Source organism: Hoplias malabaricus, chromosome 4 (genome assembly GCF_029633855.1).
Source record: "Hoplias malabaricus isolate fHopMal1 chromosome 4, fHopMal1.hap1, whole genome shotgun sequence".
NCBI lineage: Eukaryota > Metazoa > Chordata > Actinopteri > Characiformes > Erythrinidae > Hoplias > Hoplias malabaricus.
Window position 1 is genome coordinate 31,266,439 of NC_089803.1, and position 24,930 is coordinate 31,291,368.

The window sequence follows — 24,930 nt, forward strand, 5'->3', positions numbered from 1 at the left end:
TAATACCAGTATAATAAATAATTAAGTATTTGTCTATTCAAAAACACATATGACTACCAAGTGTAATTTTGTTGCACTTACTGTAAACTCTTATAAGATTACAGTGTTCATATATATATATAATGTTATTTAGAATTAGTATTATCATTGAAATAGTACTTTATATGTCTGCTAATGCTCTGAACATATTTTCTTTTTCAAGTTTGAATCCTGGAGATGTGTTTGTGTGTTTGATACAGGTATTTGACGGTGCTGTGATTGTGCTTTCATTGGCCCCAATGGTTGCCTCCACTGTTGCTAATGGGCCCAGCAGCCCCTGGGATGCCATCAGTCTCATTATCACCCTCCGCATCTGGAGAGTCAAGAGAATCATTGATGGTGAGCCACTCAATTGCTACATGCTACAGATTCATTTTCTTTCTTTGTGTTTCTGCTGGTACATATATTTCTCTAGAATTTCTTCTCAAAAACAGGGTCCAAAGAGTTACACCTGTATATGCAATCAAATTATGGGACACATAATCATAAACCATATGTTCAAAAACAAAATTTTAAAAAATATATCAAAATGTATTAAATAATGGGTTAAAAGGTTAAATAATTATAATTGTATGCAAATGTTAAATTAACCAGTAATTACAATTTTACTTTGGGGACACCACACACTTTTAGTCTTTTAGTCTTAACCAGGGGAACGAGCCTTAAACCTTTCTAGTTTGTATATACTTTTCAAATATTTATGACAAATATAATCAGTATAAAATATCATAATATTCAACAGTTGTAGCCATAATTTTATCATACCAATATGGGAAGGATTATTAAAATTGTTTCGCTTTGATAAATAACTGACGAACACTGTGCATATTGTGACAGGTAGTAATTAGATCCGTTTGCGCTTCAATCGATAGACACTTCTCAGCCTGCTCAGCCAGTATCTGTTCAATTTAAATTCATGCCGATCTGTCCTGTATGCTTAGAAGAGCACAATGTCTATAGCGGTTAAGCAGAGCTCCAATTAATGTGGCAATAGGTCACCCTCATTCACACCCACACCTCTGCTCATGCTGTCTTTCTGTGGAACAAGAAGCATTAGAATGACAGCAAACATGCAGTTGCACCCTTCTTTTAAAAGCTCAGCTGAAACAGTTTTAGGTCTCATTTTGTATTGTCGTGTAGCTCAGATCTTGCAGATTAACTTCTTTTCAGAAAGTTTAGAAATGTTGAAAGGTATTACTTTGAGGAAAATATTTCCATATGTAGACATATCGATTCAAATTATTCAGTACATACCAAATCTTTAATCATTTTCAATTCATTATGGTCAAAGGCCAATTTGCAGTAACATATTCTTCAGTTCTCACTGTGATGTTTCTTAACCACACATGTTGCTTGTATAAAATGACATATGAAAACAATAAATACAAAAACGTAAGTACATTTCTTTTTCTAAAATGAACTAAAAGTGTTGTGTAAATGTTCTCCTTGATAGACCTGATTATACATAATGAAGTATTTAGTAACCAGTGAAACTAGGTATTGCTGGACTGCCACAAGGAGAATAGCAAAGGGTTAAACCAACACATTCACACAGAATTATAGCTTCTTACTGTAATTTTGTAATTTTATTGAGGAAATAAACTCTTACTGCTCCGATTAAATAGCTTTTTAAATCTCATTTTCTCAGGTACCTAAAACTTACTGCACAGTACTGCATTTAAAATAGGTATTACTTTAACGTAACATGGACAGTGTGTTTATCACGCAGGGGGAAGCTGTGTGTTATGCATTAACATTAATCCTACAGCCTGAATTAAACACATTTCATTCAGCAATTTAAATGCACCCTCTGCTGCTAGGTTTCATATGTGTGAGTTATTGGACCTGTTAGAAAGAGTGTGAAGTCAGCAAAAAGGTTGTAATATCAGACCAGTGCCATTACAATCCTCTTTACTAGATCCTACAGCTCTTGTAATACTTTATATTTCAGGTTGATCCAACACACACACACACACCAAGATTTTTCTAAATTCATCGCACCTCACTGTAATTTCAGATTTAAACCAGCATGCCTGGTCAAACACATAAGCAACAAAAACAATCAAATAACCAAAGGTCCTTGAAGCTTTGTCTTTTCTCACCCTTACAAGGTGCTATTTAAACAGTCTAAGAGCCTGTACAAAAAATCATCATGTTTTCTGCAGTGTTACGCCCTCCTGTGGCTCTCCTCTGCTCTTCACTCGGCTTGGTCACAACCTTCTGACTGCAGATGCTGAAAGGTTAATGAGACACTGGTGTCTAGTTAAAAATACAACAGAACAGAAAGAGTTCCGCTGTTCAAGAGTGACAGAAATGAGATTTTACTCTTTTAAAATTTGGTAACAGGCCGTATCTGTCCATAGATATCTGGGACATCAGGGATATAACCACTGTAGTTTAGAGACATAAGAAGCAGAAAGCTGTATTAAAGCCTGACATTGGATGCACTGTGGCAAAAGGAACAAGGGATAGGGCAACTATTAATAAAGTCCTGGTTCATAGACTGTCATGTAAAACAATACAACACAGTATTATTATCTTGCTACTGTAGCATGATCTGGCATTTTAAGGCTGATAGCATTAACTTGGCAATAACTTCAAAACACTGGATATGGTTTTGTCTCATTAACTATGTTGAAATTGTACTTCAACACTGAAAGGATTAGTCGGTTATGTGTATAGTACACATGCTAGGGATGTACATTAGATTTATTGACCAGAATGCAATTTACATTTCAAGCAGCAACACAGCTTACGATATACTGCAGACAGGACTCTGTATCCACAGGACTCTTATATCTAAAGTCTATGCTGTAGTAAGAGAAGGCTGCAGTTCACATTTGTTTTGTCACTGAAAAATGGTCCAGTGTTATGGATTCTTCATAGTCAGCTGAGAAATGCAGCCTTCGTTCCAAATGACTTGGTTGATGGTCCCGATTTATCTTTTGTATCCATTTCTCACCCACAGTTCACTGCACACATATGTCACGGAGGAAAATGTACATCAAACTTAATGAAAAACAAAGTCTAAGGACAGGTGTTTATATTTTACAAAATATTTGTAATGCTTTGAAACTGCTCCTCCATTTCCATGAGGAAAATAATGTTTGTTTTTTTTTCTTTTACTTTTTTATTAGTTTCAGAAGCAGAGCCTTTGCTGTGTCATCACCCCGCAGTCTTGTTAGATCACTCCATATGAATTTTTATTTTTTCCTTCAGTCACCATGTACATGTACACATTTTAGAGAGCTGTGATTCACTCTAACCTACATAGAATATGCCAGACATTGAGTTACATTTCAAGTAAATCAGCTTGTCAAGTGTAAGGTATAGTCAGAACAAATTGGACAAATTTGGAAAAAACTGACAAGACAAAGAAATATAATTATAACACAGCCTCCCAGTATCACTGTGACCACTTACTAAGGTCACTAACCCTTCACCTTGTGCAGTGACAGTCATTTTCAGACCATAAACAATGTCCAGCCATGAATGGTCCCCGACACAATAGTGAGACACTGACTATTGGTGAAGGGCTAGAAGACAATATAGTTGATATGGAGAAAGCTACAAAATAATACGCAGCTGTACAACCAGTGGGACTACAAAATGTTTTCTTTTTAAACCTGGTCAATGAATGTATGCAACCACCTGGTTTCAGCCATTGAAACATAAAATCTCATTGTCATAAAGGAAAAATGGGGATAAAGGTTTGGAAGACTGCAGCAGGCATGCCGTACACAACCACTGTAAGCTCAGCATTATGGGCCCAGTTTCTCTAATTAAGATAGAGCAGGCATGATGACAGTTCTCAGTGGTCTCTGCTGAGCTGGTAGAGTCTCATTAAAGTCAACAGTAGAGGCAGGACAGCAGGAAGGAGCAAAGCATGAACTTTAATGGAAACTTTCAGTCCTCCCAGCAGAGTGCTGACACAGTGTGTATGACTGGTCACAGTTATACTCTCATTGCGTTGTCTTCTGCCTGCTGAGTGTAAATGACATCTTAGTGAATAAAATGAGGAGCTTGAAATGCATAATATTTTATTTAGTAGATCTGCTTTTCAGTGCATCCTTTTAGCTCTTCATACACAGAGGAAGCTGTAATAGGACTTGAGATTGACTTGTTACCAGCAATGCACATGAATACAGTAGTGTACATGTACATACATTTTATATATATAAACTGGAACTGAAATGACTCAGAGGTCAGAGATCTACATTGTCATTGCTTTATGTAAAAATCAGGCAGAAAATAAACACCCCTGTCCTGTTCTCCTGCCTGTCTTTGGTTACAGCTTATGTGCTGCAGGTGAAGGTGGAGATGGAGCTGGAGCTGCAGCAGTATGAGAAGGCTAAAGCTGTGCGGGAGGAGCAGCTAGAGAGACTCACTCAGATCTGCCAAGAGCAGGCGGTGAATATCATTCAACACTCATCTATCTTCCCTCGGCTCTTTCTCCTCACACTCAACCTCACTCTACAAATTTCTTCCTGGCTAATACACCAGATTCAAGTTATCAGGGAATCTTTAAATAATTTTTGAGTTCAGTAAGATTTATTAGAATAAGCAAAACACAAACCAACCCAACTTTCAGAGTGTGTGGTCCCCACTCTGTCACAGCACATGTAGATTTACACCAACAGAGGGCAGCAGTAGCACATATTTTTGTGATAATAAGTGCCAGGACTCCTTAGCCCACCCTCTGAGTGATTACATTAAGGCACTTTAAATATGTTTTTGAATGTGAAATCATGCTTTTATGGTCATTATACAACAGTGCAGTGAAATTTAAACTGAACTGAACTCATCCTGGCAGTGAACACACACTCATATTAGTTACTAAGGGCAGTGAGTACATACCTGGAGCAAGGCAACCCCTGGTACCCAGGGCATTTTTGGGGGGTTGGGTGCCTTACTCAGTGATGTTCCTGCTGGTTGTGGAGAACAAACCAGCTACCTTCCATTCCCAAGCCTGCTTCTCTAACCATTAGGCCTTGGCTGCCCTTCAAAATGTCTTTCAAGGCGGATATGGCCCTGTTTTATTGCTTTTAAACCTAAGTGTTTATGTTTTTCTTTTTATAGTTTGTAAAAATAATGTTTTTACTATTTTATAAGTGTAGGTTAACACTTGCTGGCTTAGGAACCTATCTGATGATAACAGTGTGATTTTGGCTGAGTTGTTAAGCCGGGTCACACACTGGTCGGATAGATGAGGTTTTGAGAATGTTTTTTTTTTTATACATATGTAATTCTTAATACAAGAGAAATATTTGTAATAATTTTATTTCATGATATTCACTTAAACAGCGCTTCTACATCATCAGAGAAACCTCAGTCTCACAAGTGACTCATTATCATAGACCATAACCATTGGTGATCTAAGTGAGACTAAGACAGTGTGGGAAGCTCCTGTTTCACATAACAATTTGACATTCTGACTGTGACATGACTGCTTTGCCTATGCTGAGCTTCCAAGTCAGATAAAAGCCACAGTTCCATCCATCCCAGCGAGTCTTGTCCCAGCAATCAATAGCGAAAGAGCCAATGCCTGTACATTATGAGAATGAGCTGTTTTTCTCTGGGAGAAAAAGATAGATTAGATAATGAGTGTAATGTCCAAACACAGAGCCTGTAGGGAGCGGACTTGAAGCTTGTCAATAAAAGCATGCAAGTCAAGAGTAAATGTTGTTAGAGGATTGATTAGTATAGTGAGTGGTGTTAGATAGGCCACGTGAATGGCAATTGTACACACTGTTTCTACAAAGGTAGTGGAGTCTATGCATTTGGCACAACATAGAACTCTAGCAGTTTACTGTTGTAAGTGTTTAAGTCAGAATGCTCAAAATCTCTCTCTCACTCTCTCTCTCAGTTTGAGATCAGGCAGTTGAGGGCTCATCTGGCCCAGCAGGATTTGGATCTGGCTGCAGAACGTGAGGCTGCTATGCAGATCCACTATGCTTGGGGCAAGCAGAGCAGTAGCTTCCAGGAGGTGGATGGCCTGGGTCCTGCAGGCTCTGATGCTGAAGCCAGAACCAACACCAGAGAGCCAAGAGCTCCTACAGGTACAATATTGCCCTAAAATATACTTTTTTTAATTCATCATTACTATATTATTATTTATTTATGAGTATGGTTAACATTCTGAAATACTTAGAGTGCCATAAGAAGGCAGTAAATTTAAAATATATTGTCAATATTATAAAGAGAGTGCAATCACCTGTTTACAGTCATTTTTCTACTTGTGTCCACCTTTACAACACTTTACAGCTTCCTGTCCTTTTCCAACCAGCTGCAATTTTGTTCGATTTTCTAGACATTTAAATGTGTACATCATCCTATTAATTATTTGAATCATATGTATATAAATAACACTATATAGGAATAATTTAATTTAGGTATCTGTGTCAGCATTGGTTTTGCATTATTGAAAACAGTGATTCCAAACCAGAAGCTCCCTTTTTATGTTCTCACACCAGCAGGGTTGCAAGTTACAGCCTCGTCTTTGTCTCCTGGAAATTGTTACTAGTTTAAGCAGTGGCAGTAGAATGACAATGCTTGTCCCTAGCTCCGCACAATACTGTATATTTATTTCCATACAGTATTTATCATCTTGTCTTCATGTTACACAGCAAGTATTGAGCAAACACACACACACCCGCAAACACACACAATATCACTTGCATGAGAATGACTGTAGCGAAGACCGCAGCCCAAGTCTAACACTATGTAGTCTGACTGGCTGTGTGTTCCGCTCTGTGTTCATTATGTCAGGTCACATTGGGATCTGTACCGCATGCTACAGCTGACATGCTTACACACGTAGTGCTCTGTGCATTGGGCCATGTTTCTTCTAAAAGAGTACTCAGCTATGGCACAAACATCTGTTCCCTTCACCTGAAAAAAACCCACAACGGGCTCCCAGCAAGCCACACTAGGGCCCCCGGAGGATTGCGGGAGCAGGAGCCCGCCTGTGGCTTTTTCTCTTCAGAACAGCCTGGACAAAAAGAGCTGTCAAAGCAGGGGCTGACCTCAGGGGAGCGCTCAGAGAAGGAGAGAAAGAACGAGAGTAGCCTTAGGGTGTGGATTTTAGTGGGCATCTCTTATTCACGCTACAATGAAAATGTGAGTGTTCTGAAAGACAAAGACACTTTTTCTGATGTCAAATATAGTTTCCAGATGATGTGAATTTTATGAGGGTGTGTGATGCTTTTCAGGATTGATTAAATCATGTTACTGCTCTGATATGTATTACCATATCTTGAGTTAAAGAGATACTCTACTACCTGCCAGTTACATCATTATATTGGATTTTTCCTTTAGGTTCTACTCATCTAACTCCTCAGATTTCCAAAGCAGAGAGGAAAAGTAAAAAAAGGAGGTGATAACGTATTTGATCAAGTTTTGACAACACACAAAATTTAGAGCCAGACGAACAACGAAAGCTGTCAGGCGCTGAGGTTAAAGCTAATAACTCCCCACACAATACAGGGCCATTAAATCATCTATCACTGCTTCCTCTGCCTTCTCTCCATTTCTGTATCTCTAGCTCCCTCACACTCCCTCATACTTTCTCTACCGTCTTCTCTTTCTTTCTGTCTCTGTCTCTGTCTCACAGCTAAGAGTAGAATAAAAACAGACAGCTTTTAGCCAGTGTGTGCTCCTCATTCTCCTCATGTGTTATTCATCCCACAGTGATTGTCTTGCTGGTGTTTTAGGCTGCTGCAGCTCTTCTCCAAGGCCACTGTGATATGAATATTTTACACAGTAAAAAATGAATGAAATAAAGTCCCTGTGAGGTGGGGTCACGTCTCTGGGGATAAAGGAATGGCACTTAAACAGCAGCAAGCCTCCCCACTCTGCCAAGTAGATCAGAAGACCTTTCACCCAGCCAATGATTGCAGCCCACGACCCAATCCTACCCAGCCAACACACACTCCATTAAAGCGTCTCTTCCCTCGGCTGCCCAAGAAGCACAGCAGGAGTGTCTTCATCATTCCACTGGTTATAGCGTTATGGCGCACACGTGCCTCAAGGAAAAACCCACACCAAAATAAAGTGCTCTAAAGCAAACTGAGTAGTTTTATTTATTATGTTCTGACTTGTGTGAGCCGTATCATATGAATAAATGTTTTGGCTTTCATTTCAGAGAACATTGTTCAAGATGACATGAACAATTACATCAGCCAGTATTACAGTGAGCCAAGTAGTGGTAAGACACACATTCTTGAATACAATTACAGAATTATGTGCTGTTTTATTATTGCATGCACTGTGCACTTCCACCAACTCTCCAATCTACTTTCCTGCACATTTAATATGGACACCCCCCTAAATCAAGAACTTCTGAAGACATACAGCTGGAAATCTGGTGTAAGATTGTGGTCTGACCACTGCAGGAGTCATGAAAATAATCCACAAGGGCTGGTGTGACTACAGGTTTGCATTTCATCCAAGAAGGAACACTCCTCATGTAACTAATTGTATGTTTAAAGATTGAAACCAACTGAAATAGAGCTTCTGCAGTGACAACCTGGGGTTATACCTGCCCTTTGTGGATCAGACTGATGACTTCATGATTAGACTCTGGAGGAAGGTATGGTGCATTCAGATGATCCTTTACACTCATTTATTTATGAGGTAAAGAAAGTTGCTTGTGAATGGTACTCATACATTCAAGTTGAAAATCTGGGAATTTGTAATGAGTTTATGAATGACACATTGTTAGTCAATACATGAACACATTACACCATGTTGGTATTGGTGTACTACTTACATTATAATTTAACCAGTTGCCCGTGAACACCCAAACACAGTCAAGTTAGTGTCCTAATGTACCAGTACCTCTCTAGAACTGTAGTGCTTGACCTCTGCATTACATTACAAAAAAACTTCAACTTCTCCATTCAAGAATGAATATACGATTAGTAGTAAATATCGTTCTTGTCATTATTGTAGATATTGGGGTTCCAGACCCAGGTGCACGCATCATAACCACTGCAGCCATAGATGTGCACCTGCCCACCAACTCCAGCCAGCTGCCTCCATCCCTGGTAAGCACAGATGGGCCTGGCAGCCGCCTGGAGCGCACCGGAAGCTGCGTGAGCGAGGCCTCCGCCACCACAGTATCTCGCTCCAGCTGCAGCTTCACGGCCCGGCAGCATAGCATCAGCAGCCAGACACTGGGCTCTAGTAGTGACTGCAGTTCCACAGTGCGAGAGGCGTCCACATCTGATTACAGTGGCCGCCGCTGCTGCCCGCCACCATACTGTAGCCCACTGGCCCTGGGTACACAAGACCCCAGTGCCGTGGTCAAGGAGCTGCTCTCGTCCCTCTCCGAGGATTCCTGTCTGGCCCAGAAAGGCCGTGTGAACCCAGTCAACCTGAAGTTGCCCAGTCCAGCGGGTTCGGTTAAGGCCAGCCCAGAACTGGAGCACAGAGTGAACATTTATAATAAAAGGAACCAGGAGAGTCTGGGTGTGTTCCAGACCAAACCTCTGATTCACCTGCAGGGGACGGAACCGTCACTGGATGAGAAGTACAGGCTAATGGAGTCCACAGAAGCTCCACTGAACCGTGTATCGGACACGTAAGACAAGGAAATGCAGTGTAATGGCCACCAGCACCAGCTGAAGCATCCTCCATCTCTCTCTCGCTCTCTCTCACTCATAGCCAGCACTATTGACACTGACTCTCCCAGGCTTCGTGCGCTCCAAGAGTGGCTCAACGAGTGACACACTACGGACTTAGCTCTCGTTTGCCTTCTCAAGAGGTGCAAGTAGTTCCTGGCACACACCCACTTTCTTTCTCTCACACCCACTCAAGCAAAAGCACTTCAACTCTGAGTGTCACTCCTGCCAAAATTGCACAACCTTCCAGAACCCAGGGAGAGACACTTTGGGAGCCATCACTGGAACATTTATCAGGAATTTCCTATTTCAGTGTTTGTCCACGTTGGGTGACAGTTAAGAAACCAGCAGTGGGACAAAGACGCACTCAAGCTTTCAGACAACAACACAGTATTGATAAATGAAGATTTGTCTTTATGAGTTCTTACTTCAGGGTTTTGTTGGGGTGGTGGGGACAATGAGTTTTTATTCATTTCCTTTGTATGAATAACAACACAATGTACAGTCATTCTTATCTGACTGCTGCAGGGTTACATTTGATCTGTGTTCAAATGTGTTGAGCTGTGTTACTCAGCCAAATTTCTTACCTTTGCCTTTCTTACTGATGCTAACATTTGTATTCAGAATTCTACAACAAAAAAAAAGCTAATGTCAAGTATTTTTAAAACCTGCTGAAAATTTCATGGGTTCGCAATTCAGGTATATAGTCTGAGAAGGTTTTTAAGAAACATGGTTAGCAAGAATGTTGTCATAACCCTTAACCCAGTCCTTAGCATGAGCCTTTGAAAAGACCTCTGCTTTTTTTGATTAAGGCTAACTAATCCTGTGTCATCAAGGCATTTTGTAAACTGATAACGGGAGAAATTGTCAAGCAAATAAAAATTGTTAAAATCATGGAAATTGTGTTTGTTCCCCCCCCCCCATGTGTTTAATGATATAATATTCTGGCGGATAAGAGGGGGGACAGAAAACATGATTAGGACAGACTGTTTTGCAAACAGAATTTTATTTATTGTAATTCATTATATAGGCCAGATCATGAAAGCCTAGACATTAAATTTACAGCTTTCTACAAAACCAATTTTTGCAAACATGTTGTAATGCTACTGTAGGCCAAGTCGCCCAAATACTGAAAACATTTCAGTAAAACAATTCATGTTTCTCTTTCACCAAATTGTTTTAGAAAATACATATGAAACAGCAGATGACAATTGACATTTATTACATGAGCTGTTTCGTTCTGCATACTTAAGTGCAAATACATTAATGTAGTACAGTTTGACTTTTAATGAAAGCCAACAGCAAATGTTACTGGTAGATTTGAGCTGGTGTAAATACTCGCACTTATTAACAATTTTTTTTCACGCGGACTGAATGCTTTGTTGAAAACAGAAAGGCCTGGCGTGTGCTTGATGAAATACATGAGTTCTGATTTACAACTGGTCTCCATACCTTCTACAGAACTTTCTTAAGGCAAATATATTAGCTATTGCAGCACGATTATCCAAGCCTTCCAGGCTAGAATGAGAGTGATGAGTGTCACTTGTTCAGCGCTTCTGTCATCTCAGGAACAGCCTATAGGGTCACAGGAAAATGGCACATTTAGGTGTTTAATCACCAGATCACATTTCAACACATGGTTCAATCATTTTTATTCTGTTAAGATATGAGGAACAGAGTTGTTTTCCTGTGAAAAACAACATGTATCGCGTAAACTACAAAAGCTACAACAAAAGAAACCACAGACATCAGTTTGTACATCATCTTTTAGAGCCAAGTTTCTCAACGGCCTGAATGGCATGTACCTATGCCAGGAGGTCAAAGCACAGGTTTTGTGTGATGCAAAGCAGATGAAAAACTATATCATCACCCGAATATGTCCCCCAGATCACTTTTCAGTTTAAGGAAGGAGAGAAAGCCCATCCATTTTAATCAGTTATTTGAGGAGTGATCACATGTAAGTTGATCTGAGAGCAACTTCAGCTCAGCTGTCTATCATTACCAATCACTTTTACAGAGTTTACTCGCACACCTGCGCCAAGCACCACACATGCTAAATAAAACATGAATGACAGGGTCAACACAAGGAAATAAATGCTGCTAGGCTTACAGGCGCTAAACACCAACAACAGACAGGTGCTGGACTGTGTGGCAACCCTCTGGCACTTAGTGTGTGTATGCCACTCAAAAACTACAAAAGGCAGTGGTCCATGTAAAGGATTGGCAAAGGGGCAATGAAAATAAAGGTGAAAGCCTACACCTCACACACTTGCGACAACTATCAGTTACTTTTCTGGTGTGTAGAGAAAAAAAAAATGTGTGTGTGCTGTATATAACCCTCTTTTACTAACACAGGCTCTAGTTCAGACCTGGACTCTCTTCTGATTAATGCAGGAGCTCAATAATTCAGCAGAAGTACGTTTCCATTAGCTGGAATAATGTGTGCTGCAAAATTTATCAGGGTAAGCGCTGACTTTAATTTCTCCAGTCATTTTTTTTCTGCCATTTCTGTTATTCCTGACCCTTCCGAATTGAGAGTAACCTAGATACCTAGCTGCTAGATAAACATGGCCTTATCCCACAGTTGGTCACTGGGTGTCTGAGTGTGATACTGACATGTACAGTAGGCCAGAACAAATATTTATACAAATGCGTAATTCCAGAGACAGTATGTAATGCTAAAGATGTTTTTAAAAGAGTTAAAGAACATGCCAACTCGATTCTTAAAACTTCAGACTCTATCATTAAAAAAAAATATATATAAAATACTGTTTATAACTTGCCTTGAACAGGTCAGCTACCAAGCCATAATCTGCAACCTGGAAGATTGGGGCCTCAGGATCTTTGTTGATTGCAACAATAGTCTAGAAAGACACGAGCAGAAATGTTGGTAGGGATTTTCCAACAAAACCAAAATATCTATTAAAGAAACATTTGAGAGAAAGAAAATTTATTTTTAAGTCTATTTTACTCATTAAAACAAGTATTTCTAATTCCCTGATTCCTGCGGTTACAAACTATGATGACAGCTGGAGAACACTACTCCTTCCACCTTACAGTATTCATGAAACAATTAATGAACAGAAAGATTCCAGCATGTGACCATTAAGGGAGCATATGGAAATGAGTCAGATATTACATGGAGAATATGCGGATGGTCTGGTGGATACTGAAGTTGTGGCACAAAGAACTGCATTGACAAGACACTGAAGAAGCAGAAAAATGCATTTGAATAATACATGCTGGTAAAAAGCTATTCCAGATCACATTCAAAACTTTTCATTTGAACACAGAATGCACTCAAGTCAAAGTCAAACTGACACATCTGGAAACTCCAGAAATGACTGTTGGCATGGCAACTGTGGATGTTACCCATGACTTAATTATTAGATAAAAGTATCACCAAATAAAATGCATTTGCACTTTAGAAACCTTTACCCTACCTTACTATCCTTCATTCCAGCAAGATGTTGAATGGCTCCAGAAATGCCAACTGCAATGTATAGCTCCTGTGGACAGAATTATTAATAGGATTAAAATCTGGAGCAGTACAGCATAAACAAAAATTAAGCAGCTGCATTCCCAATAAATTGGTCCAACATATTATTATTATTAAATAGGTATCTCAAATTATGAACTGCAATTGATTAAGCCACAATCAAGTATGACACTTGTGTCATGTGCAATATCATCTCTTAAAATGATTGCAATTCATGGCCTTTAGTGGCATACTGCTGTATTCTAGTGCTCCAAAATTATTTCATTTTACCAATGAACAAGTAGCTGTAGAAATACTGAAAAGGGCGTTCAATTTAAACATCTTTTTATCTGTTAATTGTAGCAGTTGAAAACAGAAGCACTTGTTTAATATGCTTTCAGTGCTCCGCTGAGCTCTTCCCTAATTGGTTGATGCCTCAGGCACCAATATGGCAGGTACAAATGTGCTGTTCACATGCAGAAAATAAATGAGGCTTTCGCCTGCAATTAGACCTTACAAAGATAGATCAATTTAAATTCAACCTCTTAAATATAAAATCTGTCTTACATTTTATTGTGCATTCTAATATGACAAGAATATTTTCAAATGTTAAACTATTTTGAACCCCTAGTTTACACACCACAGAAACAATCTGTAGAGAAGTGTTTAGTGCTGGCCACTGGCAACCACTGATGACTGACCAGACAATGACACTCAACCTCAGTCCCACTGAGGATTGCTTTATAGTCATCCCTGCCTAACTTTTTCAAAAGCCAGAGCCGCTTACCCAAGTAATCCCTCAAAAGAAGAGTGCTTAGGAGGGTGTAGCGTGGTGAAGCCCACACCACTCTTCTCCCCTCCTTCACCAAGGCTTTCCTCTGGGGAGGAGCCCAGCACAGGCTCTCAGCTTAATGCACTGCCCTATGAATATTTTAGTGCTGTTTAATGTGGCTGCCGTACTCTCCCAGGAGCACAGCATCAATTTGTGAACACATAGGCAGCCTAAGTCCTAAAAGCCAGGCCACATATTACTGTAAGAGTGCCAGACCAACACAGATGCTGTTTTACTCCAACCCAGGCCACAGCACACAAATATCTCTGGGTGGATATAGAGAGCAATAGGTTTCAGGAAAAGGGTGATTTTGTACATTTTCACGAGTATTTCTGAAAACTCAAATATTTTTAAACTGCTTTCTGAGGATTAATCCTTAGCCTTGGTCAAGAAAAAAAGCACATATTGTAACAACAGTTACAAGCTTTTTTTCTGCTCAATGAAAGGAACTGCACCTGGTCATTTACTACTACATAATTCCAGAAATTCTATCTTCTGCAAACTTGACAGCAGGTTAACAGAAAACAAAAGATTACATTTTCCTCATCAAAACAATGCCCGAAGTCAAATATTAATATTAACCATTCCCAATTCTCAGTGAACCATAAAGAATACTTAAATAAATAAGCTTCATTTAATTTCCGTTTATGCACGAGATTTAAAATCTTCAGATTCCTTCATGATGATTACGAATACATAATAGTCATGGAGCGTCTGACAAGCTTGTCAAAACATTTGGAGAATTAGGTTTGGATCTGCTTTGCCTGATTTGAGCTCAGGGCAGACATTCACAGCGGTCTGCTCCACTAATGGCGCTGGTAAATCATTTAGGAGTCTGAATGTGCCATTAACTACATTACAGCAGCTCCAAGCTCCTCTAATGTGTGGATAATGACAGTTGGGAGGTCCCACTCGGACTGGATAATGGAAAATTAACCTTTTTAAAGGGCAACAAGGATCCATCTTTATCAGACTACAAAAAAGACTGTTTGCTTCAAACTTGGAGCCATTTATCAAATACTTTAGAAAGGGCAATGGATATAAAGTATAATGACTTCTTATGGACTTTGGGTGAATTATCTTCCCTGTTTATAAACAGTTCATATGAACATTAGGAGCTAGAATTAGATCGGACTATGAGGGTACCCATAGTTGGGCTTCGTTTGCAAAAAGCAGCGTTACTTACAGGAGCCACAATCTTTCCTGTCTGTCCAACCTGCATGTCATTGGGGACGTAGCCAGCATCCACAGCAGCTCTGGAAGCACCAACTTACAGAATAACAGTTACATTCAGTATATGCCCATGCAGTATGTAGTAAAGATTAGAATTCTGTCATATCTAAACATTTTGATTTACATTCCCTAAACCTTAGTGAAAAAAAATATATAGATGTATATTACTCCTTACCAGCAGCATTTAACTTGTCAGCAAGGTCATAAAGCAGCTTGAAGTTTTCACCACTCTTCAGACCTCTGCCTGTTATGACAGATAGAAAGAAGATGGGCATATAGTATAACATTATTGACAAAATTATGACTCGTCAAATCAATACTGGCATGCTTTTCACCCCATTGATCAGCCCTGCTCACAGCAGAGATATGGTTTTATAAATTACGAGCAACAATGACCATCATGACACACTTTTAATTTTTCAAGATATCTAAAGATATAAGAACCTAATGCAACACACATCTTACGGCTCAACGTGCAAATTTTTCATCACTGACCATCACCATACATTTGGTTTAAGAGAAACCTCATACCTCCAGACACAACCACTTTGGCACTGGTTAGCTCAGGACGGTCACTCTTGGTCAGATTCTGTTCTACCCATTCAGAAATCCCAGCAGGGGAAGCTGGAGACACTGCAAAATCAGGCACATCAGGACACATAAGTAAAAAATGTAAACTGATATTATTTTAACATTCCCTACGTTATATACAACCCTTTAAAATCAACTTTCAGTCAAAACCCATATTAAAATTTGCAGCTGAAATCTACACATCTAAATACTATATTTAAAAACATCAGAACAAAAGGTTCAGATTGTTAAATAGTATTAAAAGTAACAAAGACTGGGCCAGGTACCTTGTTCTGAAGTAGCACTTCCACCCTCTTTAGCAGCAGCTTCAAATGCTGTCCCTCTCACTGTGAAGACCTTGATCTTCTCATTGCACTTGACAGTGCTGAGGGCATTGCCTACAGCAAACAACGGATTTGTGAAATGTCATTCACACATTTTAAGACCAAGATTTTCCTGAAGACATGCAAATGGTGAATAGGATAAAACTGTTTTTGTGAATAAGCGAGTGATAATATTAAATGTTATGTCAACTCAAGCAACGGTCCTTATCAAAGCCATTTCAAAATAATTACAATAATTAAACCAGAAGCAAAGAGATGCTCTAAATGAATCATGTGAATAATTGACTTGAAATATGAAAATGTGCCTGAATACATTTCAACCATAGAATGCTTGCCAAAGATAAAGTGATTAAAATAATCTGGACATATTTACAGCATGCCATTATGAATGCACATTTGCAAAGAGGCTTTTGGGACATAATTATGGCAATTCTGGTCAAAAAGCCACCCTCTTAAAAATCCTGATTCTCAATGAAAAATATTAAATACAAGGGAGTGAGAGTAATTTTTGAATGCCCATCCAACAGCCATAAATCATAAGCACAGTCCTGGGAATGTTCAATGTGAGGATCTGTTGGTTCAACATTTAAATTGAAAAAGTGCTGTGATGAAACTGTATAGTTACCTGCATAAATAGGCCTTACAAATGTATCAGGGGATTTGACCTCAATGATGTCTGAAATAGGAGCAACATCCAGCTTGGCAGCCACTCTGGGAAGAAGATTCTGGACAAGAAAACCTAAATTAAGCATCATCAAAGGATCCATATAGACTAAAACACATTGAAAACAGCTGCATCTGTTCATTAAAATGTCAAATGTAAGATTATCTACAATAAATACTCAGACATGCTTTTGTAGTATAACAATTCATTCCGTTTCTGACATTCTTACATTTATCTCAAGTGTCTAAAACCTTCAGTGATCTTGAACTTTGGATAGAATACAAATATCTGTCTGGGAGAGATTTAAAAAAAAAAAAAAATAATCGTAATTCAAGTGTTTTATATAGTGACATAATGAAACCAAATCCACCACTTAAGAATCCATCATATGAAATACATCTAGGTAGTAGGGAATTTGAGACTAATACATCTATTTGGTCTGGGGTTATGCTACACAAGATACTGTTAAATGTATTACAATTGAATTTAAATACCATTAGTTCTGCTGGCTGACACTTTAGCTACAGAATGACAAATAGCCGTGCATATAATGTGGAGTGGGCTTCACTTATTCTAGACAGACTTCTCAAGCAAAAGTAAGATGCCCTAGACAACATGAGCTAAAGACTGTCAAAGATGATTCATTTCTCTTTTCTACTTCGTAGCAATCATAAAAGCAATCATTAAGAATAGCAAAAACTGCTGAAAGCAAATGCTACATTCTGCATATAGTCCAGTTCCCTATTAATTTACCTCTACCTGGAAATAAATAAAAATCAATAACATTAAAGAAAACTAAAAAAAAAGGAATGCTTTGAAATTAGACATGGTATAAATATACTGATAATATTGAGAACAAAAAACTTTGATTAATAATATATACCTATTATTACGCTACTCTCCTAAATGTATATACTATTTTGTGCTTCTTGTATCATTGGACATGGAAGTGATTCTCATTTGGACTTGATTAGGATAGAAATCCTGTCTCTTCGTTCATAAATATCTACTTTTATTTTTTATTCTTTTATTTAAACCATATTACACCACTCTTGGCACTTTTCTGTATGTAGCTCTGTCTCTTAAATAAACATACTAAACATCTTTTCTGATACTGACCCAATATATTTCCATCCTGCTTCAACTTTTCACAGACCCTACTAATCTCACAGGAAGAAACACACAGCTAACATCATGCAATGTGAGGATTTAAATTTGTAGGATTGGATCTGTTTCATTAGTTTTCCCCTCCAGTTAACATCTGTTACTGTTAGAGTTTCTGCTATTGTCTGCACAACATTATCTGTAGTGTCTAAAAACTTAAGTGATCTTGGACTTCAGACAGAATACAAACATCCTGTCTGGAAGAAGAAAAGACCCTGATGCTATAATCCATCTATCCATCCATTATCTGTAACCGCTTATCCAATTTAGGGTCGCGGGGGGTCCAGAGCCTACCTGGAATCATTGGGCGCAAGGCGGGAATACACCCTGGAGGGGACGCCAGTCCTTCACAGGGCAACAGACACACATTCACTCACACACTCACACCTACGGACACTTTCGAGTCGCCACGTGTGTTTTTGGACTCTATATAATTTTAGATTTATGGAGGATTTAAGGAGGAAACCGGAGCACCCGGAGGAAACCCACGCGGACACGGGGAGAACACACCAACTCCTCACAGACAGTCACCCGGAGCGGGAATCGAACCCACAACCTCCAGGCCCCTGGAGCTGTGTGACTGCGACACTACCTGCTGCGCCACCGTGCCACCCTTGATGCTATAATGTGTTTTGTTATGTTTAGGTTAACATTTATATAAATTTAGATTTATTTATTTACACATGTAAATGTTTCACATTTTACTGTAATGTAGGTCAATATTCATCTGACTCAAAAGTAAACCAAAAGGAAAAAATAAGAATGATAAGCAAAGAGAGTGTGTCTCAAAGTGAGCATAGGTACAGCTCCATGATCAACTTGAGAAATCTGTTAGCTTTGAGAACACTGTCCTCATATTAAACCAAAAAAATGTATAAGATTCCTGCCTTTTGTCTAGAATGACTGGTGAAAAAAAACATTTAAAAAAAGGCAGTAACCAATCACTGTACCAAAACCGGTGATAGAACTATATTTACAACTCTGATTGGCCCTTTGATATTTTACACTGCATGGTACCTACAGAGCATTGATATTTTTTTTTCTTCTACTAGGCAAATCTGGTACCTGGAACTGGTATTTGTTTGGTACTTGCTTGTGCGCAGTTCCAAACGAGCTGAGTAGGTAAACATAAAATGTAAACCTAGCAGAGCAGACTGAAAACTCTAGCGAGATGCTGACATGCAACGAAAGAAAAAAAAAATATGCAAAAGAAAAGTGCCATAAGTTTCAATATCCAAAAATAACTGTTAAAAAACATCTCTTAGGAAAAAGCCTACGTCATTCCTTCTATGCCACATCATTCCAGATTTCACCCAAAATGTATAGTTAAATGTTAGAAGAAGTAGGAGTAGAAGAAAACAATGATGATGATGATGTTCCTGTATTCATCCCCTTAGGGAAATTACTTCTCTGCATTTGACCCATCCATGGTAGTAAACACACACTAGTGAGCAATTCTTCACAAAAACTAGAGGCAGGGGGCTGCCAACCACCTCAGCGCCAAGGGAGCAGTTTGGGGGTTAGGTGCCTTGCTCAAGGGCACTACAGCCGAGAAAAAAATTTTCCTTGCCGGTCCCTGGAATTGAACCGATGACCCTCCAGTCTCAGGCTTCTCTAACTCAAGGCCACAGCTGCCCCCGTGCATAATTATAATGATTGGACAGAAACTTTAATACAGACAAAAGATCTGCTTCATGAGTGAAAGTAATTTACAACAATTAAATAAGTAAAACCTCAAGGTAGGTTAACACATAAAAACGACTCATTATTCACTGTTGTTTACTGCAAGAGCTCCTTTTAATTTTAAACTACTACAGCTTAGCTTAGAAAATGTTATATTTCTTCCAAGACTAGTAAACTTACCTTTCCAAATGCAGATGCTCCAGCACAGATGTGCGTGAAATTAAACTGTTGCTGGGTTGCCAAAATGAGAGGTGTCAACTCCTCTGTGGACACAAATATTGAAGTATTTTATATCAGAGAACACTGATCAAACACTCAAAAACAAATCCCATGAAAGTGCCATAATTGATTATAATAAACTAAATAAATGGATGAACTGCGTTACTGTAACTTTACATGTTTTGGGTTATTTCCACTACAACAAACTATCAAAATGATAAAAGCAAAGACTCCATCAAAGTGCTTTAACATACTAAAAATCTGCATATGTCCACTGATAATTCACAGTCTGAGGTACTGCATAATTAACATATCATTGCTTAATTAAATCTGCATTACAAAGACTGCACAGCAAAATTTGCTCTATTAAGTTTGTTGGATGGGTTTATTTTTTTTTTTATTTGTGACACAAATTAGAAAACTACATCAGAAATGCATAGGTCTTAGACATTAAAAAACACCACATTACTATACACCCCTTTAAGCTTTATAGACATTTACCTGGTAATGATCCTTTGTAGGCATCATGCTGAGCAATCAGTACCTTCTTCACTCCCTTAACTTGAGAAAGTTGCTCCGCTACCTAGCCACAAAAACATTAAAACATTTTAACAGCATATAATCAGTAAGTGAGACTAAATTTATTCTTATATCATATACTAATAACAGCAAGATCTCTTATATAGTCTCTGTACCTTAGCACAGCTGGTTCCAGCAACCAGACAGGACACCTCACCACCAAGTTTGCTGGCTGCTGTGATAGCATTGAGTGTGATTGGTGTCAAAGTATCATTGTTGTGTTCTGCAACAACCAGAGTGCTCTGGAACCTCTGGATTAGTCCTGACTGGGGGTAAAATAAATGAGATTATATACACAATAATCATAAACTACAACAGCTAGAAGTGCACTAACAAATGGACATGGACCTACTACCACATCTATAAAAGACAAACAATATTATCGATTCAGGGAGCAAATATCTGTGGTTCATTCAGTCCAAATAAAACTAATTTCGATATGTCTAATATGGATTTGTATCAAGCAACACGGCACTTTTTACCCTGTCTGAACAACCCAGTTTAGAAAGGCCAGTTTCAGCACCTGTTTATTTCAATCGTACAGTGCCCAAAGGTTAGGTGCAAGGGGCAGAAACTCTAGGTTTCAATCATTTTCACTTAGTTCTTTCTTCACTGTTCTTGTTTTTGCCATATTTAATGACTACTCTTATTTCCCCATGCTTGATGATTTTAACCTTGTCTGTATTCTCACAACAACGGTGGTCCAGCACTGTGATTGGAGAGGATCAGATGAGGAGGCAGGTAAATTTTGGCAGCACAAAATCAGAACAATTCATTTAATCGCATGCTTTCAAAAATAAGCAGGGCACAATAAAATAAAATAAAATAACTGCCTGGGTTGTATTCATTTAGTTTGTGGGTTGAGAGCTCAAGATGCCCAAATGAATATGCTAATGTACTTGTTATCTTTCATAGTCCCTTTAAGGTAAGCCTGTGTGATAAAACCATAGCAATATGTATCATGAAGGAACTTTGGATAAAAGGACTGGTCAACTCACCAGTGCAGCAGTTTTTACATCAGAATATGCACTGTCCCAAACAAGTGCAGAAATATAGTGGAGCAGACTGATTTTTGAATAATGTGTGAATAACTGGTGCATTTATCAGCAGTGGAGTCATCTGCTTTAGCTTATGAGCCTACAGTGCTACATGATAAAGAAGATCATTAAAGTGTTTGTAACTGGAAAAGCTGCACACACTGGAGTCACTGTGATTCAACTCGAGTAGGAAAAAAGTTAACCAAAAAATCTGCATCAGCTAAAAACAACATAAAAACAGACAAAGATAATCAAACAGTCTCCTGACAGATCACTTGAACATAATTTGTTAATTTACAGCTAATGGGGGTGTAAATGGCTGTGCACCAGCCCACTGGACTGTGGAGAGATTTATTTTTAACATTATATATTTAGATTTAAGAATATACCCTGATCACTATTTTTATGGTAGACAGTTGTGTTACAGTTGTCATTTATTTCACAATCTGGGCAGAATATTCAAAATGTAAATGTACATATATCTACTGAAATCTAGTGAATTTAAAGTTGCTAGAAGGAATAAGAGAAAAATAATCATGGTGATAGCATTTTTGTCCATATCGCCATGCTGAGTATTAATCCCTTGAGAACAGTTTACAATTCCTCTGGTCATTAATTAAACCCCTAAAACCCAACTATATTTAATGCAACTGTGTGTTTCCATGTCATTTACAGGGGGGTGTCTCCCAATGATTTGAATGCAATAGTTTAAAAGTACGCACAAATGCAATGCAATCTATATCTCAAACCACCACTCCGCCATTGGCCTGCAGGTTAAAAAAACACTAGTTTGGTTTCTTAGGCTTATTAAATATAGATCAACTCTGACTGTCTAAACGTGCCCATTTGTGAAACACGTAGGTTTCAAAGTTGAAATGTTCAATCGTCTCGCGACTGCTTATTTCACTGATGATATACAGGGTATTCAAGACAACCCACGGACAAGATAACAATGTAAGAAATGTATAGATTTTGAAAAAAGTGGGGTCTTCAGCACAGTGTGTGTACTCACTGTCGTAATACGGTGTTCATTAACTACATAACCTTGAGACATGGCTAACGGCTAACTAGCTTCACAGAAAAACAGACAAACCAGATGGTGTAATCCCTTAAAAAATATTGCAAACACAGGGCGAGGGCTGTATTCAAAGCAGGCAAAAAGCAAACACAACTAAATCAAATAAATATGTGTAATGTGGTTATGGAATTAGACCATGGTGGTTTAGTAACACTGAACGGGAGCTAGCTAACTATTCACTGTTAGCATGTAGCCACGTCGCTCTCCTTTTTAATAGGCAATTTTAACTTTATCTAATAACAAAACCACATAAGCTCAAATGAACCCGAGGCCAGGAGTGTGGTGAAGGTGAACTGAACTGGCCTCGGTGGCTGTTTGTTAATAGTCTGTCGGTAATGTTAGTTAGCACTAATTAACACTGGTGTTTGTCTCACTGCTGTAAACACTGCCCTGCTTCCTCTGTTCTCAGCGGCCGTGGTCGGACCTCTTCTCCGCTCAGAGCGAAACGTTCAGTTACAAACACTGGAGGAGTGTGGACCTTACCAGAGTCCTGAGGTTTGTCCTGTTGACGGCTCTCAGCATGTTTCGTCCGGCAGCCGCAGCTCCTCCACTTTGCCCTGTTACTGTGCGCCGAAATCTCTCGCGAGACTCCACTCACAGCCACGAGAATTCAAAAAAACGCCCATCGCGACAGAGCAGCTCAGCTTTGGCTCAGTCAGTCAGCCTACCTTTACATTACTACTTTCAGATAAAACTAGATTCTCAAAATATTTACAAGAAATAAGCTAAATTAAACCATTAAACAAAGTCATTTAGAGTAGTTTGAAAGAAATTCTCAATTCCAGAGGAATTTACCTACACAGAGTTGTTGACAGTGATGGTGACATAGGGACCATTATTTATCACCTCATAAAGACCCGCTCCAGCGAAATTTAAGTGATTTACACTGTTAACAGAGTGCATTTCTTCTCTGAAAACACATTTAAATACAATGGTCCAAAGGCAAATTCAAACAGCCAACGGTTATTAACGTCATAAACATAAGGAACCAATCTATGAACTTGTGGGGCGGGGTTTTCAAGCTGAGGGAGAGATTTGGAGGAGCAAGAGAAGAGATTAGGCTATGTGCAATCATAGATCTGCTCGAATGACGGTAAATGTGCAGAGTTAGATTTAAGCTGATTTGGGATTAGTAATTATTATTATTGATGTTGTTGTCATGGTTATATATATATATATATATATATATATATATATAATTTTTTTTTTTTGAAGAACAGATATTAGATTTTAGGTTATGTGTTTTTTACTCAACGACTTTAACCTTACAACAAATACACTGCTTGATGCGCATGATTTCATGACACTGATGTAAAAATGTAAAATTCATTCATGCTACAGGAATATATATATATTTCCTTACAGGTTTAATACGGTGGCACTGCATGAAGTGTCTCTGTCACAGAGCTCCAAGGTTTTGCGGGTTCACTTACTGTTCATGAGGAGTGATGTGTGTGTGTGTGTGTGTGTGTGTGTGTGCGAGTGAGTGAGTGAGTGATGGACTGACGTTCTTTGCGCCTATTTGAGGGTATTGCACCGGACCCGCCGCGACCCAGATAAAATAATTGGTTACAGAAAATGAAGGAATTTTCCACTTATATATATATATAATATATAATTTCGTATTATATATTATTGTGTGTATATATATATATATACTCGAAATTACATGCTGCTTCAGTATTTATTTTACATTGTATGTAAACTATAAATGGGAAGCTTTGAGACCACCAGCTGTAAATAATTTTCCCTGAGCAGGACCACAATGAATTAGGTTTTATGGGCGTTAGCAGCCGCTTTATTGACAGTATCTGCTTTAAAATGCCACAGTACAGAGTTCGGATATTCTAATACACGAGTAGACAAATCTAATATCCGTGATCATTTTAACCCAAACATAACCCATCTACATCACACCATGTTGTTTCATACATTACTGCCGTTATAAGAAAGAAAAAATGTTCCAAGTTCTTTTTAACATTCTGAAATCACATAATATCTCTATCTCTATCTCTCTCTCTCTCTCTCTCTCTCTCTCTCTCTCTCTCTCTCTCTCTCTCTCTCTCTCACACACACACACACACACACACACATACACAAACATACATATATATATATAATTTTTTTACTCCATTCTCTATTTTAAAATCGGGTCAATATTTCAGTTTTAACTGTAGGTAATTACACTTAAATATTATTCAGATTTATGAGAAAACGAACTGTTAAACAAACCACTGTAAATGTAGACTGTGATGTTCTAATTGTAATAATCTGATGTTCGGTCTGTGATGCAGTGATTGTTTTGAGAGTAATGTTTTAGTCGCATTGTCCGGAGCGTAACGTTCTCCCTGACTCTGTTCTGGGGCTCGAACTCCCGCTGACGGACC

At 38.6% G+C, this 24,930-nt stretch overlaps 2 protein-coding genes across 5 annotated transcripts in view; one reads left to right on the forward strand and one right to left on the reverse strand.

Annotated features, from left to right (window-relative positions):
• The window catches only part of tmem266 (transmembrane protein 266), a 55,606-nt gene extending 45,009 nt beyond the window's left edge, over positions 1-10,597 (forward strand). For all 3 annotated transcript variants that reach the window (XM_066667700.1, XM_066667698.1, XM_066667699.1), the window contains 5 exons: positions 240-378; positions 4,334-4,449; positions 5,906-6,098; positions 8,183-8,245; positions 8,992-10,597. In XM_066667700.1, the coding sequence (XP_066523797.1) occupies positions 240-378; positions 4,334-4,449; positions 5,906-6,098; positions 8,183-8,245; positions 8,992-9,626 (1,146 nt within the window). In that variant the 3' untranslated portion in view covers positions 9,627-10,597. The remainder of the gene's footprint in view (positions 1-239; positions 379-4,333; positions 4,450-5,905; positions 6,099-8,182; positions 8,246-8,991) is intronic.
• A 91-nt stretch (positions 10,598-10,688) lies between these two features.
• On the reverse strand, positions 10,689-23,169 carry etfa (electron transfer flavoprotein subunit alpha). 2 transcript variants are annotated; one of them, XR_010802169.1, is made up of 13 exons: positions 23,027-23,169; positions 20,545-20,694; positions 20,351-20,432; positions 19,811-19,893; positions 16,745-16,844; positions 16,063-16,173; positions 15,737-15,838; positions 15,381-15,449; positions 15,159-15,241; positions 13,106-13,171; positions 12,802-12,868; positions 12,446-12,526; positions 10,689-11,237 (listed from the first exon to the last, which is right to left on the reverse strand). XR_010802169.1 is itself a non-coding variant. In XM_066667701.1 (12 exons), exons 1-12 carry the CDS (start codon positions 23,063-23,065, stop codon positions 11,202-11,204), a joined length of 1,002 nt encoding a protein of 333 aa, XP_066523798.1. In that variant the 5' UTR covers positions 23,066-23,169; the 3' UTR covers positions 10,691-11,201. The 2 variants fall into 2 exon arrangements, 1 of the variants encoding a protein (XP_066523798.1); XM_066667701.1 differs by lacking the exon at positions 12,802-12,868 and having other exon boundaries at positions 10,691-11,237.
• Positions 23,170-24,930: the final 1,761 nt, after the last annotated feature.

Excerpts from the sequence above, each read along its gene's own strand:
- etfa (XM_066667701.1), bottom strand. The coding sequence starts at position 23,065 with ATGCTGAGAGCCGTCAACAGGACAAACCTCAGGACTCTG. Across the intron at positions 16,845-19,810 it reads GAGCATCTGCATTTGGAAAG|AATCTTCTTCCCAGAGTGGC; the intron begins GTAAGTTTACTA and ends TTTCTTGTCCAG. Across the intron at positions 15,242-15,380 it reads TGACAAGTTAAATGCTGCTG|TTGGTGCTTCCAGAGCTGCT; the intron begins GTAAGGAGTAAT and ends TTATTCTGTAAG.